The following is a 14,324-nucleotide window of genomic DNA, read 5'->3' as shown; positions in this document are numbered from 1 at the left end:
ACATCTAATGTTATACAGTATGTTTTGAGCTTTGCAAGTAGGAGCTGGTTATGTACGGTCAGTATTTTGCCTAAGGGACGTGCTGTTTGATACAATCCATGACATTGGGATGTACGGCCAACATACCTGGCACCACACAAGCATTAAAATTCATATACCACTTTACTCATTTGTGCAATAGGCAGAATGTCTTGACCTCACCTGTCACTGACCTCATCTTCTCTGGAGATCTTCCCTCCATAGCTTCCTACCTCAGTCTCCCAACCTCGGACGGCCCGCTTCTACCTCCTACTCAAAATCCACAAACAGTACTGTCCCGGTAGACTGATTGTGTCAGCCTGTTCCTGCCCCACGGAACTCATTTCTTGCTATCTTGACTCCATTCTCTCTCCCCTTGTACAGTCTCTTCCCACCTACATCCGCGATTCCTCTGATGCCCTACATCATATCAACAATTTCCAGTTCCCTGGCCAAACCTTCTCCTCTTCACTACGGATGTCCAATCTCTCTACACCTCCATCCCCCACCGGGATGGACTGAGGGCTCTCCGCTTCTTCCTTGAACAGAAGCCCGAACAATCCCCATCCACCACCACTCTCCTCCGTCTGACTGAACTTGTTCTCTCTGAACAATTTCTCCTGAAACTCGTCTCACTTCCTCCAAATAAAGGGTGTGGCTATGGGTACCCGCATGGGCCCCAGTTATGCCTGTCTCTTTATGGGGTATGTGGAACATTCCTTGCTCCAGTCCTACTCAGGCCCCCTCCCACAACTCTTTCTCCGATACATCGATGACTGCTTCGGTGCTGCTTCATTCTCTCGTCTGGACCTGGAAAAATTTATTAATTTTGCTTCCAATTTCCACCCCTCCATCATTTTCACTTCCCTTCACTTCCTTGACCTCTCGGTCTCAATTTCTGGTGATAGTCTACCCACCAATATTCGTTACAAGCCAAACGACTCCCACAGCTACCTCGACTACAGCTCTTCACACCCTGCTTCCTCTAAGGACTCCATCCCATTTTCTCAGTTCCTTCGCCACCGTCGCATCTGTTCTGATGATGCCACTTTCCAAAACTGTTCTTCTGATATGTCTTCCTTCTTCCTTAACCGAGGTTTTCCACCCACGGTGGTTGACAGGGCCCTCAACCGTGTCCAGCCCATCTCCCGCACATCCGCCCTCACACCTTCCTCTCCCTCCCAGAACCATGACAGGGTCCCCCTTGTCCTCACTTATCACCCCACCAGCCTCCGCATTCAAAGGATCATCCTTTGCCATTTCCGCCAACTCCAGCATGATGCCACCACCAAACACATCTTCCCTTCACCCCCCCCTGTCGGCATTCCGTAGAGACCGTTCCCCCTCCAGGACATCCTGGTCCACTCCTCCATCACCCCCAACACCTTAACCCCCTCCCACGGTACCTTCCCATGCAACCACAGAAGGTACATCACCTGCCCCTTTACTTCCCCCCTCCTCACCGTCCAAGGGCCCAAACACTCCTTTCAGGTGAAGCAGCGCTTCACTTGCACTTCCCTCAATTTAGTCTACTGCATTCGCTGCTCCCAATGCTGTCTCCTCTACATTGGAAACACCAAAGGCAGACTGGGTGACCGCTTTTCAGAAAACCTTCGGCCTGTCTGCAAGCATGACCCAGACCACCCTGTCGCTTGCCACTTCAACACACTACCCTGATCTCATGCCCACATGTCCATCCTTCGCCTACTGCAATGTTCCAGTGAAGCTCAACGCAAACTGGAGGAACAGCACCTCATCTTCCAGTTAGGCGCTTTACAGCCTTCCGGACTTAACACTGAGTTCAACAACTTCAGATCATGAACTCTCTCCTCCATCCCCACTCCCTTTTTTTCTAATAATTTATATATTTTTAAAATATATTTTTCTTTTCCCACCTATTTCTATTATTATTTTTAAATTTATTTCCATCCATTGTTTTATCCCCCTACCTTTTAGCCTATTTCGATCCCTTCCCCCCTACCCCACCCCACTAGGGCCATCTATCACTTGCTCATCCTGCTTTCTACCCTTAATGTCACCATTAGCACATCCTTTAGCTAATACCACCACCATAAACATCCCATTGTCCTTTTGTCTATCATGTCTTTGGCAATCTCTTCTTTGCCTCCACCTATCACTGGCCCTCTATCCAGCTCTACCTGTCCCACCCCCTTCAAACAGCTTATATTTCACTTCATTTCTGTTTTTCTTTAGTTCTGATGAAGAATCATACAGACTCGAAACGTTAACTGTCTTCCTCTCCGCAGATGCTGTCAGACCTGCTGAGTTTTTCCAGCTATTTATGTTTTTGTTTGAGGCAGAATGTCTTTTTGGCTTGACGGCAGCATCCTGTTTGTGGAGAATATCACTCATGTTGCTACTGCATAATAACAACGTGCAATGGCTAGCTTCATCTGTTGCTCAAAATTTTTGACACACCTTACTGTTTCTACTGAGGTAGACTGGGCACTTCTCAGGTCCGAAAGAGGCGGCCTTATCCATTCATGAGTTTGCGCGATAAACAGCGAGCAATGATCCGATCAAGCTGGCCATTATTCCGTAGGATGGTTTTGATGCACCCTATTTCAGTATCATGCTTGCACGGTGATCAAGTGGCTCGGGCCCTATATACAAGGTTGCCAATAAGGCCAATCTAATAGAGCATGGAGCTGTAGGAATCCTAACGTGCATATTGACCAGTGAAGATAGATTTGTGGCAAACAGTAGTAGAGAATTTCTCAACTAGCATGTCGAGGAAAGGGAGTTCATTTGACTGCTCCATTTCAAAGGTGAACTTGAGCACAGGGTGGAGCCCTTTAAGGTGTATAAGGAAGTTCTTACATGCAGCTGCGGATTCAAATATACCAAACATATCATGCAAGTATTGGAAATGTCGGCTCACATAATATCACACACAGAACCCTGTCCTTTGCAGACAGAAGGGGCATGAACAGGCATTGCACCTTCTCCAACTAAACAAGAGCTTGGGGGGGACTGGCTCATTCTGCATGGCAATGCCTTGGCCAATCAGAGTCAACCTACCTGGTTTCAATTTGAAACAAAATGGTAGTGTAGTGGTATTGTCACTAGACTGCTAAACCAGTGACCCAGTGGGCCAGTGTTCAAATCCCACCATGGCAGATAGTGGAATTTGAATTTAACAAAAAATATGGAATTAAAAGTCGAATGATGATCATGAAACCATCATCAAAACCCATCTGGAAACCATCACCAAAACCCATGAAGGGTTCTCAAAATTCCCACATTTTTCATATCATCAACAAGGATATGACTTTTGGACTTTTGTGGCAGAGGACGCAACTGATGAGTTAAGTGTAGAACCCTGCAGACAGGAGGCTAGGCCCATGAAAGCCTGGGACTGGACATGCCCGGGCTTGTTGAGTGCAGTGTGGATTGTTGCCTGAATCCAGACAATGAGAGGAGACAGAATACGCATTCTTCCCTTTAAAACAATCAACCCAGAGAAAGACTTCATCTTACACGAAACTAAAGCCCATCAAAATCTTGCATAAATAATCGCTACTAACTACTAAGGCAGGAAGGCAGCAATCAATGCAATTATGCGAACCTATCAATACTCCGCATATACAATGGCTTGCAGTTCAAGACTAGTTATGGGGACAGGAAGACAATGATAAATATCATGTGAGCCCATTAAAAAAAACGAGACAACAATCACCTGAAGAAGCCCACCAAAATCAGACAAAGAACTAACCTTGATTTAGATTGAGATAAGAAATTCGAAAAACAGTATAACTGGGCCACCAGTTACGAAGGGAGGAGGGTGAGCAGTTTTGGAGCGGTTGAAGTTTAATGAGGGAGAGGTAGCTGAGCCAAGCAGAGGGAGGAGAGCTGGAGGTTTGCAGTCCTGCAGGCAACATCACAGCGAGGGGCACAGGGTGGCAGGCTCAACCAAAGACAACAAGGCCGCAACCGCAGCCCTCCACGAAGATCGACCACCCACAACCGCGCCCTCCACCCAACTGAAGAACCTTCGCAGATTCCACAGACCAGGAGCACGTGGCAGGCCCAGGGGACACAAAGAGCATACCCCAAAACTGCAACCGGCTTACCTGGCTGGATTTCGAACTGTCAAGGAACCCTGGTTGGTGAGCATGATCCCTGACCTCTCCTAGTTCAATTTAGTTAGGTTTTGGGGGTGGGACAAGGGTAAGGGAATTAGTAGCGTGATTTTCCCTCATTATACCGTGTGTTCCCCATTCTTAACTAAGTGTACTTTGTAGGTCTGTATAATCTCAGTGTAATCCTAATGTTATAAGTTCATTTGTGACTTCAATAAACCTAGTTTTTTTTTCTCTTGCACCAAAACCAGTTGTCTGCTGCACTTTGTCACAACCCCTGAATAAGTCCAAGGTCTGGAATCCAGGGAATGGGAGCAATTCGGACCGCTCAGAAGTCAGAGGTGAAGCTGACACACACCACTACCCCCTACACCCATCTGGTTCACTAATGCCCATTAGGGAAGGAGATCTGCCATCCTCACCTGGTCTGGCCTACATTAGGCTCCAGGTCGAAAGTAATGTGATTGACTCTTAAAAGCCCTCTGAAATGGCCTAGCAAGCCACTCAATTGTGTCAAAACGCTACAAGGTTAAGAAAAAGAATGAAACTGGATGGACCACCCAGCATCAACCTAGGCACCGGAAACAACAACTGCAAACCCAGCCATGTTGACCCTGCAAAGTCCTCCTTACTAACATCTGGGGTCTTGTGCCAAAATTGGGATAACTGTTTCACAGACTGACTGTCTGACATAGTCATACTCACGGAATCACACCTTACAGATCATGTCCAAACACCACCATTGCCAGGCATACCTAAAAATGAGGTGTTAACCTGGTGAAGCTACAATACAGGACTACTTGTGTGCCAAGCAGCGTAAGCAGCAAGTGATAGACAGAGCGATGCTTTTCCACAACCAACAGGTCAGATATAAGCCCTGCTGTCCTGTCACAGCCAGTCATGAATGGTGGTGGACAATTAAACAACTCACTGGAGAAGGAGGCTCCACAAGTATCCCCATCCTCAATAATGGGGAGCCCAGCACATCAGTGCAAAAAAATAAGGCTTAAGCATTTGCAACAATCTTCAGCCAGAAGTGCCAGGTGAATGATCTATTTCGGACTCCACCAGAGGTCCCCAGCATCACAGATGCCAGTCTTCAGCCAATTCGATTTATTCCACGTGTTATCGAGAAATGGCTGAAGGCACTGGACACCGCAAAGGCTATAGACCCTGACAATATTCTGGCAATAGTGCTGAAGACTTGTACGCCAGAACTTGCCACGCCCTTAGCCAAGTTGTTAAAGTATAGCTACAACACTGGCATCTACCCGGCAATGTGGAAGATTGTCCATGTATGTCATGTACGCAAAAAGCAGGACAAATCCAACTCGGCCAATTACTGCCCCATCAGTCTACTCTTGATCATCAGTAAAGTGATGGAAATGGTCATCAATAGTGCTGTCTAGCAGCACTTGCTTAGCAATAACCTGCTCACTGATGCTCAGTTTGGTTTCTGCCAGGGTCACTCAGCTTTTGAACTCGTTGCAGCCTTGTTTCAAACGTGGACAAAAGAGCTGAACTCCAGAGGTGAGGTGAGAGTGAATGCCCTTGACATCAGGGCAGCATTTGATCGAGTCTGGCAACAAGGAGCCCTCGCAAAACTGGAGTCAATGGGGATCAGGGAGAAAACTCTCTCCGCTGGCTGGAGTCATACCTAGCACAAAGGAAGATGGTTGTGCTTGTTGGAGGTCAATCATCTCAGTTCCAGCACATCACTGCAAGAGTTCCTCAGGGTAGTGTCCTAGGTCCAATCATCTACAGTTGCTTCATCAATGGCCTTCCTTCCATCATAAGGTCAGAAGTGGAGATGTCTGCTGATGATAGCACAATGTTCAGCACCATTCGCGACTCCACAGATGCTGAAGCAGTCCATGTTCAAATGCAGCAAGACCTGGACAACATCCAGGTTTGGGCTGACAAGTGGCAAGTAACATTCACGCCACATAAGTGCCGGGCAATGACCTTCTCCTACAAGAGAGAATCTAACCATCGCACATTCAATGACATTACCACCACTGAATCTCCCACTAACGACATCCTGGGGGTTACCATTGAACCAAAACTGAACTGGACTAGCCATATAAATACTATGGCTACAAGAGCAGGGCAGAGGCTATGAATCCTGCGGCGAGTATCTCACCTCCTGACTCCCCAAAGCCTGTCCACCATTTACAAGGTACAAGTCAGGAGTGTGATGGAATACTCTCCACTTGCCTGGAGGAATGAAGTTCTAACAACACTCAAGAAGCTTGACACCATTCAGGACAAAGTAGCCTACTTGATTGGCACCCTTCCACAAATATTCACTCCCTCCACCATCGACGAACAGTGGCAGCAGTGTTTACCATCTACAAGGTGCACTGCAGAAAATCACCTAGGCTCCTTAGGCAGCGCCTTCCAAACCTACGACTGCTACAATCTAGAAGGACAAGGGCAACAAATATATGGGAACATCACCACCTCCAAGTTCCCCTCCATGCCACTCACCATCCTGACTTGGAAATATATCGCTGTTCCTTCACTATTGCTGGGTCAAAATCCTGGAACTCCCTCCATAACAGCACTATGGGTACCTACACCACAGGGACTGCAGCAGTTCAAGAAGGCAGCTCATTACCACCTTCTCAAGGGCAATTAGGAATGGCCAATAAATGCTGGCTTAGCTAGCGACGCTCACATCCCATGAATGAATAAAAAGGAAGCTTGGTAATTAAGAGGTCACTGTTCTCTGCTGCTTCTCCATGACGAGGCCTCTACCAGTCAGAGTCCACTTGCCAATCAATCAATCAGCACTCTCTTCTCATGCAGTATAAATTGCTGTTCCCTTTACTGTTGGTATTTCTTGAGTAGCTGTCCTGGTGCAAGATGAAATGCTTCAGTAGCATGCCTCTTTTTTCAGCAATACTCAACTTCTGTACTACCAAACGAATGATTATTAGAATATGAAATTTACAAGTGGCTACTGAACTATAAACATTCCAACATAGTTTGAAAAGGAAATGGATATGTATTTGGAATGGAAGAATATAAAAAGGGCAGAGGGAAATGGCACAAAAACATTATTTGAGCTGATAGCTCCAGTTGAAGAGTTAGCAACAGCATAGGTGTGAGTATCAAATGAGGCGCAATTTCTATTACATTGCTGTCACACAAAACTCCTAGCAACTAGTTAGAGAAACATTGGCTACAGCATATAAACAGATCTACTGCTCACTTATTTGACATGGGAATTGCGTGGAAATAACCTAATAAAGATTTTTAAAATGAAAATGTAAATATTTATGATCTGAATAGCGTTCAACTGCAATATTAAAGATTAATACATTTTGTACAATGCATGTATATTTCACTTTACATTGCAAACGTAAAATGATTCTAAATGGCGAAATATATTCAATTTGGTAGATATCTGTTCAATTAATATTTTACCTGAACTTTGCAGTGCCACAATGCCAGGGGCTGTTGCAGCTACCTGCGTAACCATTACTCCATATCCAAACTTTTCACATTTGCTGACCTGCCAAGTTAAAAGAAAAGGCAAAGTAAGTAAATTCTCTGCTTATAATTCCTGTTTCACATGATATCACTAACCATATCAATAACATTGCATTGATAGTATTAATCTATGATTGTTTGAAGAAAACAAGTCTGCCGATTTGTAATTAGAATTCCAGTGCTTTTGTGTGGTACTTAGTATCAGAATTCAGGATGATTCAGCACTTGATAACAATAGTGAATGTAGTTGCTGCAATGGTGATGGAGACGGAGGGCGGAATCATCCTAGATTTGCACAAAGTGCAGTAGCTGGTGGGAAAAAGGACGTTTTACCCGCTAGCCGCAATGCCGGGTATCCGCACCATATTGTCCCATTCCCAGTGCGTCCCACCTCATTAATAACGCATAGCCGGGAAACATACCGGATCACTAGCGGGTTGGCCTCTGGTTCGCCCATCCCACTGTCAGCTCAGACCTTCAGAAATCAAGGCACCATATTTAAAGGGCGCCCCTGCACAGAGCTAGCACTCTCTAAGGGAACGGAAGCTACTGCAAGGGAGGGAACATGCTGCCTCCAAATTTAATGATGCCTCCGTCAGGGTGTCTACTGGACACAGTGGAGGCCCACCATGAAGTCCTGTAACCCCGCTCTGGGCGAAGACCAGCAAGCAAGGTGACAAATCTAGCATGGGAGACAGCAGCAACAGTGGTCAGCGCAAATGCCCTGCAAAAGAGGACACTCACCCATTGCCAAAAGAGGATTAATAATCTCCTCCGTTCCGCCAGGGTGAGTCACTCTTCTCATCACTCTCAACTCTGATGCTCTCAAACCCATCACACATCCATAGGGATCTCACTCACTGCCAGTTCAAGGGACATCACCATTCACTCACTCACACACACCTTCATCTGCCCTGCAGATTGTGTCCTCAGCCTGTCCATGGCACCGCTCACCAGCAACACATGACAGGCATCCTTCTCATCTAGCCTGGCAGGCGTCCTGCTTACACTCTCTCCATCTGTCTTCATGCAGAACAAGCTGGCACACAACAAATGAGAGAGGTCGCAGACTGGAGGAGGAATGCCTGACATCAAGGTCGCCACAGACCTTCTCAAGGGCAACTAGGGATGGTCAATAAATGCTGGTCCAGCCAGCGAAGCCACATCCCGTGAATGAATAAAAAAAAAGGGCTTTGAAAATAGAGTCATCCAGTTGTCCAGCGACGATCTGGACCGTTCCTGTGCTGACAGTGAGGTCGGTGGTACTCAACCAAGTGAGGATCCAGTAGTGCAACATCCATCAGGCAACCATGTTGAGTCAGCTCCCTTGTTACGCAGTCCCCTGCAATGCATTAATTATCTCTCCTTGCTTTCGCAGGCATATCTGGGAAGGAGCCAAGGGGGTCCACCGCTAGGTCCTCGACTCAAGACCCAAAGACAGCTAGGAAGAAGAATCTGATGACACTCTAATTGAAGACCCGTCACAGCGCTCACCCACATCCTCCACCAGCGCAGAAACACACACCTCGGTGGGACATAGTTCTAGAGTAGCCTCGGGGTCACAATCTGGTCAGCAGATTGTACTGTCTGATCCACAGCAGGAGGAGGCAGGGACTTCCCAGTTTTCCAGCACTCGGGTCACTGCTGGAGGCCAGAAATCTGCTGAGTCTGAGTCAGATGAGTCGCCTCAGGGCTCAGTCATACCTCAGTTGGGGGAGCTGCAAAGGCAAGCTCGGGAACATCAGGAAGGGATGTCCATGCACTCCTCAGAGGCACGATGCAGGAGTCCATCCAGCTTCAGTCTGAGGTGCCAGCGCCGGCATGCCAACGCACTGAGGTCAACACTGATAGGATGGCAGGTGCCATGGAAATCTTGGTCCAGGACATTGGTTCTGTACTGCTGCGCAGGCCAAACTCCACTGCTGACGCCATAGTTGGTCTTCAACAGTGTCAATACAAGAGGGTTGCCGGGCAGCTTGATCTTGCTCCAGGTTCCCCTTCTCCTCAAGGAGTCAGCCAGGGATCTTCGGGCACCCATAGGGAGGAGGATCAGCAGGTGCACACCCGAGGGGCCACCATCCACCGAGGTGATTCCGGGAATGTCTGACCCATCTGAATCCTCTCTTCCTGTGATCCCAGTAGCTCCAGCTCCAAAGGCCTAGAAGGGTGCCACTGCCACATAACAGGATCCCGATAGCAGGTCCGGGCCGTTCAGGTCTCGGCCCTCCAGAGGATGCCCACCAAGATCATCACAGACAGGGTGTAGAGGTCAAATGGCTGCCTCCGCCGCTGCTGTGGATGCCGGGCGAGCACCAAGGCGTAGCGGCAGGGTTAGGAAGGTTAAGAAGGCGTAGTTGCAAAGACTAGGCACGGGTGTTAATCACTTATACTTAATGTTCACTATCGTAAATAAACTCCCGAGAATGTCTCCTTGCCTATGGCTCCTTGTTATGATGAGCAGTGTTCGTGTCACCCAAATGTGAAACTTTGGTCCTTGAACAAGATAAAGGCAGGTGTCTCAGCCCTGGGCCTCTTCCCTGTACAGTGTGTAACTTTCAGACCAAAGTGATGGTCCCGTTTCACTAGGCACATTAGTGATACCTGCACCTCGATGGTGCTTGTCATTGCTGTCAGAATGTCATGGGCAGGCGTCACAGAGTTCCATAATTGTCTGTGTGCTCTCAGCACCTTTGAGGTGGGGCTGGCCCCCCATCTCTTCAGCACCAGTGACCAGTGACACTGTACTCCTGAAGGGGTCAGGTGCTGAAGGCTGACAAAGGATCAGGTGCATATAAAGTTTCATGGTTGTGTCTCCATGATATAACCCTAATCATGGAGCGCAAGTGAGCTGCCCTCAGCCAGACAAGAGTCAGACATTCACAGAGGCAACGTGGAGATCTATGGAGAGGCTTCACTGCATATCGCTATCATCGTCCTGGAACCTAGTGACTACTAGGGCCTCCGCTGCATCTCCATGACATGAGCCTGTGCACTGAGGGTATGTTTTTTAAAATTAGTTTATGAGATGTGGGAGCACTGGCTAGGGCAGCATTTATTGCCCATCCCTAATTGCCCTCGAGTAGGTCATGGTGTGCTGCCTTCTTGAACCACTGCAGTCCCTGTGGTGTAGGTACACCCACAGTGCCATTTGAGGAGGAGGTCCAGGATTTGACCTAACGACAGTGAAGGAACGGCGACATATTTCCAAGTCAGGATGGTGAGTGGCTTGGAGAGGAACATCCAGATGGTGGTGTTCTCTTGTCCTTCTAGATGGGTTTAGAAGGCGCTGCCTAAGGAGCCATGGTGAGTTTCTCAGTGCATCTTGTAGATGGTACACACTGCTGCCACTGTCCGTCAATGGTGGAGAGTGTGAATGTTTGTGGAAGGAGGGCCAATCAAGTGGGCTGCTTTGTCCTGGATGGTGTCAAGCTTCTTGAGTGTTGTGGGAGCTGCACTCATCCAGGCAGAGTATTCCATCACACACCTGACTTTTGTCTTGCAGATGGTGGACAAGCTTTGGGGAGTCAGGAGGGGAGTCAGAATTCTACTTGTCGCAGGATTCCTAGCCTCTGGCGTGCTCTTGTAGCCACAGTATTTATATGGCTAGTTCAGTTCAGTTTCTAGTCAATGGTAGCCCCCAGAATGTTGATAGTGGGGGATTCAGCGAAGATACTGCCATTAAACATCAAGGGGCGATGGTTAGATTCTTTCTTGTTGGAGATGGTCATTGCCTGGAACTTGTGTGGCGTACTTTTTATACTCCTAGAGAAGTATAAAAAGTGCAGGGGGAACTTAAAAAGGAAATTAGGAAAGCTAATATAGTGCATGAGAAAACATTGGTGGGTAGAACAAAGGAAAACCCAAAGAGGTTTTTAAACATATAAACACCAAGAAAATAACTAGGGAAAGAGTAGGGCCAATTAGGGCCCATAAAGGTAATGTGTGTGTGGACACAGAAGATTTGGGTACAGTCCTCAATGAACACTTTGCGTCGGTCTTCACAATGGAAAAGGACGACACAGGTATAGACATGAGGGTGGAGGACTGTGAAATATTAGAGGAAATTAACATGAGAGAGAGGAGGTACTAGCGGGTTTAGCGGCCTTAAAAGAGGATAAATCCGCAGGCCCGGATGAAATGTATCCTGGGCTGTTGAGGGTGGCAAAGGGAGAGATATCAGGGGCCCTGGCAGTAATTTTCAAATCCTCACTGGCCACAGGTGAGGTGCCAGGGGACTGGAGAACTGCTAACGTTGTCCCATTATTAAAAAAGGGGCGAAGGGATAGACCAGGAAATTACAAGCCAGACAGTCTAACATCGGTGGTGGGGAAGTTACTAGAAAAAATTCTGAGGGACAGAATATATCTGCACTTGGAGAGACATGGATTAATCAAGGATAATCAGCATGGGTTTGTTAAGGAAAGTCATGTTTGACAAATTTGATTGAATTTTTTGAGGTGGTAACCAGGAGTGTTGATGAGGGTAATGCATTTGTTGTGGTCTACATGGGCTTTAGCAAGGCTTTTGATAAGGTCCCTCATGGCAGACTGGTAAGGGCAGGAGGGGCAGACCTTAGTGGGGCCTCTGAAGGAGGCATTTGACCCCATCCCTACCTCAGGAACAGGCAGACTACTTGCCAGGCTTTCCACACATCTCTGATCTCCTCCTGTTGGTTGAAAAATGTCCATTTAAGACCCTCAATTGGCACAAGGGTGGGTGGACTGCCCAAAGTCCCACCCAACAGCCATTAAATCACAGCCAGGTTGGGAATGGGTGGGAAGATGGCAGGAAAGGCACTCAGAACTTAAAAGGCCCGCAGCCTGCAAATCTACCCACAGGGGACTGTAAAATTCTTCCCATAGACCATATGATCATATCCCAGCATTGAATTAACAATTTGAGTAGTGGAGATGTTGAGGGCGGGGTGGGGGGGAGCAGATGAAATTTGCCAGGCAGAGAAAAAAAATTAACTAAAAACATAACATAACTTGGTACTTGAGGTTTAATTAAAAGAAAACAAAAAAGAAAGACTTTACATTTATAAAGTGCCTGATCATATTTCAGAAATGTTCCAAATTAATTACTTGGTTCAGTTCCTGTTATATTAGTAAAAGAGGTAGCCATTTTTCACACCTGTGTATCTTATAAACAGTAATGTGATAAATGAAGCATTAAATTTTTTTGGCATTGGCTGAGAGAAAGGGACGGTAGACAACACAGAGGAAATTATCTGCTTTTCTTCTTATAGTGCCATGGGAATGTTAGCAATCACCTAAACCACTGGACAGGCAGGTGGGTTTATAGATTAATGTCTCACATGAAAGGTATTACCTCTGGCAATTCAGCTGTCTGTCAGTGCTGCACCAAAGTGTCAGCCTTGCACTGATGTGTCGGTCTAGATTATAGGCCGGATTTTCATCTTGGAGGCATAATTGGGAGTCAGGGATTTCCCAACATCACAATCCAGCCTCCTGACCGGCAGTGCCTGTAGCAATCTTAACAGCAGGGTGGTGGGAACAGGCTGGAATCGAGGCCACCTCCTGCAGGAAGCCTGAGGCAGGGATGGAAGTGGAAGTGGAGATGAGCAGATGCCAAGGCTGCCAGGTTAAAAGGCCCACCTCCGCTCACTCAGACGTTGGCCCATTTCTGTGTAAGGCCCCCTAACCCTAACCCCCTAGCCCACCCTTACTGTTATCCTCCCTCACATCCCCTTACCCCCCCTCCAACTCACCCCTACTCACTCCCAGTATCCACGAGATACAGAACCCAAGAACTCTATAACATCGGCAAGTATTTAACAGCTCATAAATCTGTCAAAATAAAAATCGTACTTCAATATACTCTTAAGAACCATAATTCTCTGAACAGCTCATAAATATGTCAATATGACAAAACTCACATTCCCCTTGACAGTTGTATCAACAGCCCCTGCTGAGCTGAATCCATTAGTGTGTTTGGAACTCAGCCAAGCATTCATAATGAGATTCCTCTTGACAACTATACAAACAATCTCTGATGAGATGAATCCATTAGTGGGTTTTAAATTCAGCCAAGCTTTCGTAATGAGAGCCCATTGAACAACTATTATCAACAAAACCTCCACAGTTATATACATTAGAGCCTTGAAGTCAACCAAAAGTGGTCATCTGTCATAGTTTTGAACAGCCAAACAGATGGATGAGCTTAACATCAAGGAAAACATCAAATCAAAGGGCCAATTCACAGTCAAATCTTATTTTCACTATTGGGCAATACAGAATAGCACTTTACCCTGTGGATAATGTACTCCAAAAGTCGCTTTCAAATTCTGTTCAATTTAAAGTTCACTTACTTTTTCAATACAAAGCCCCATCATCAATCACTATTAAAAAGAGATATAACTTATGATGCAGCATTTCATTATGACATGTGAATTTGACACTTTTTAAACCTAGCTGTCATACAGCTCCTGACTCCAAACCATGGTTCGCGACAACTCTGAGCTGGTGTGAACCACGCTGCTTTCAAAAGTTGGCCAGACTCCTTGAAAATTGCAGGTGGTCTGAAATTATTCTGAATGGAGACGGCAATGTCAGGACAGCTGGAAAGAGGTATGCAACTTGCCCCTTAACGCGTGATGAACAAAATTTCTGGCATCAGGAATGGGAGTGGGAATCCTGGAATTGCGGCTCCCTGCCTCTTTTTCGCCCATCCAACGTAGGTCAG

At 46.8% G+C, this 14,324-nt stretch overlaps 1 protein-coding gene across 5 annotated transcripts in view; it reads right to left on the bottom strand.

The window, feature by feature from the left end:
• tbc1d32 (TBC1 domain family, member 32) overlaps positions 1 to 14,324 on the bottom strand; it is a 411,412-nt gene that overhangs the window by 226,675 nt on the left and 170,413 nt on the right. For all 5 annotated transcript variants that reach the window (XM_078542168.1, XM_078542171.1, XM_078542172.1 and 2 more), the window contains one exon: positions 7,554 to 7,641. In XM_078542168.1, the coding sequence (XP_078398294.1) occupies positions 7,554 to 7,641 (88 nt within the window). The remainder of the gene's footprint in view (positions 1 to 7,553; positions 7,642 to 14,324) is intronic.

This window comes from Cetorhinus maximus, chromosome 5 (assembly GCF_964194155.1).
Source record: "Cetorhinus maximus chromosome 5, sCetMax3.hap1.1, whole genome shotgun sequence".
Classification (NCBI taxonomy): domain Eukaryota; kingdom Metazoa; phylum Chordata; class Chondrichthyes; order Lamniformes; family Cetorhinidae; genus Cetorhinus; species Cetorhinus maximus.
The sequence above is the reverse complement of the archived record's forward strand: the minus strand, read 5'-3'. Positions and strand labels throughout refer to the sequence as shown.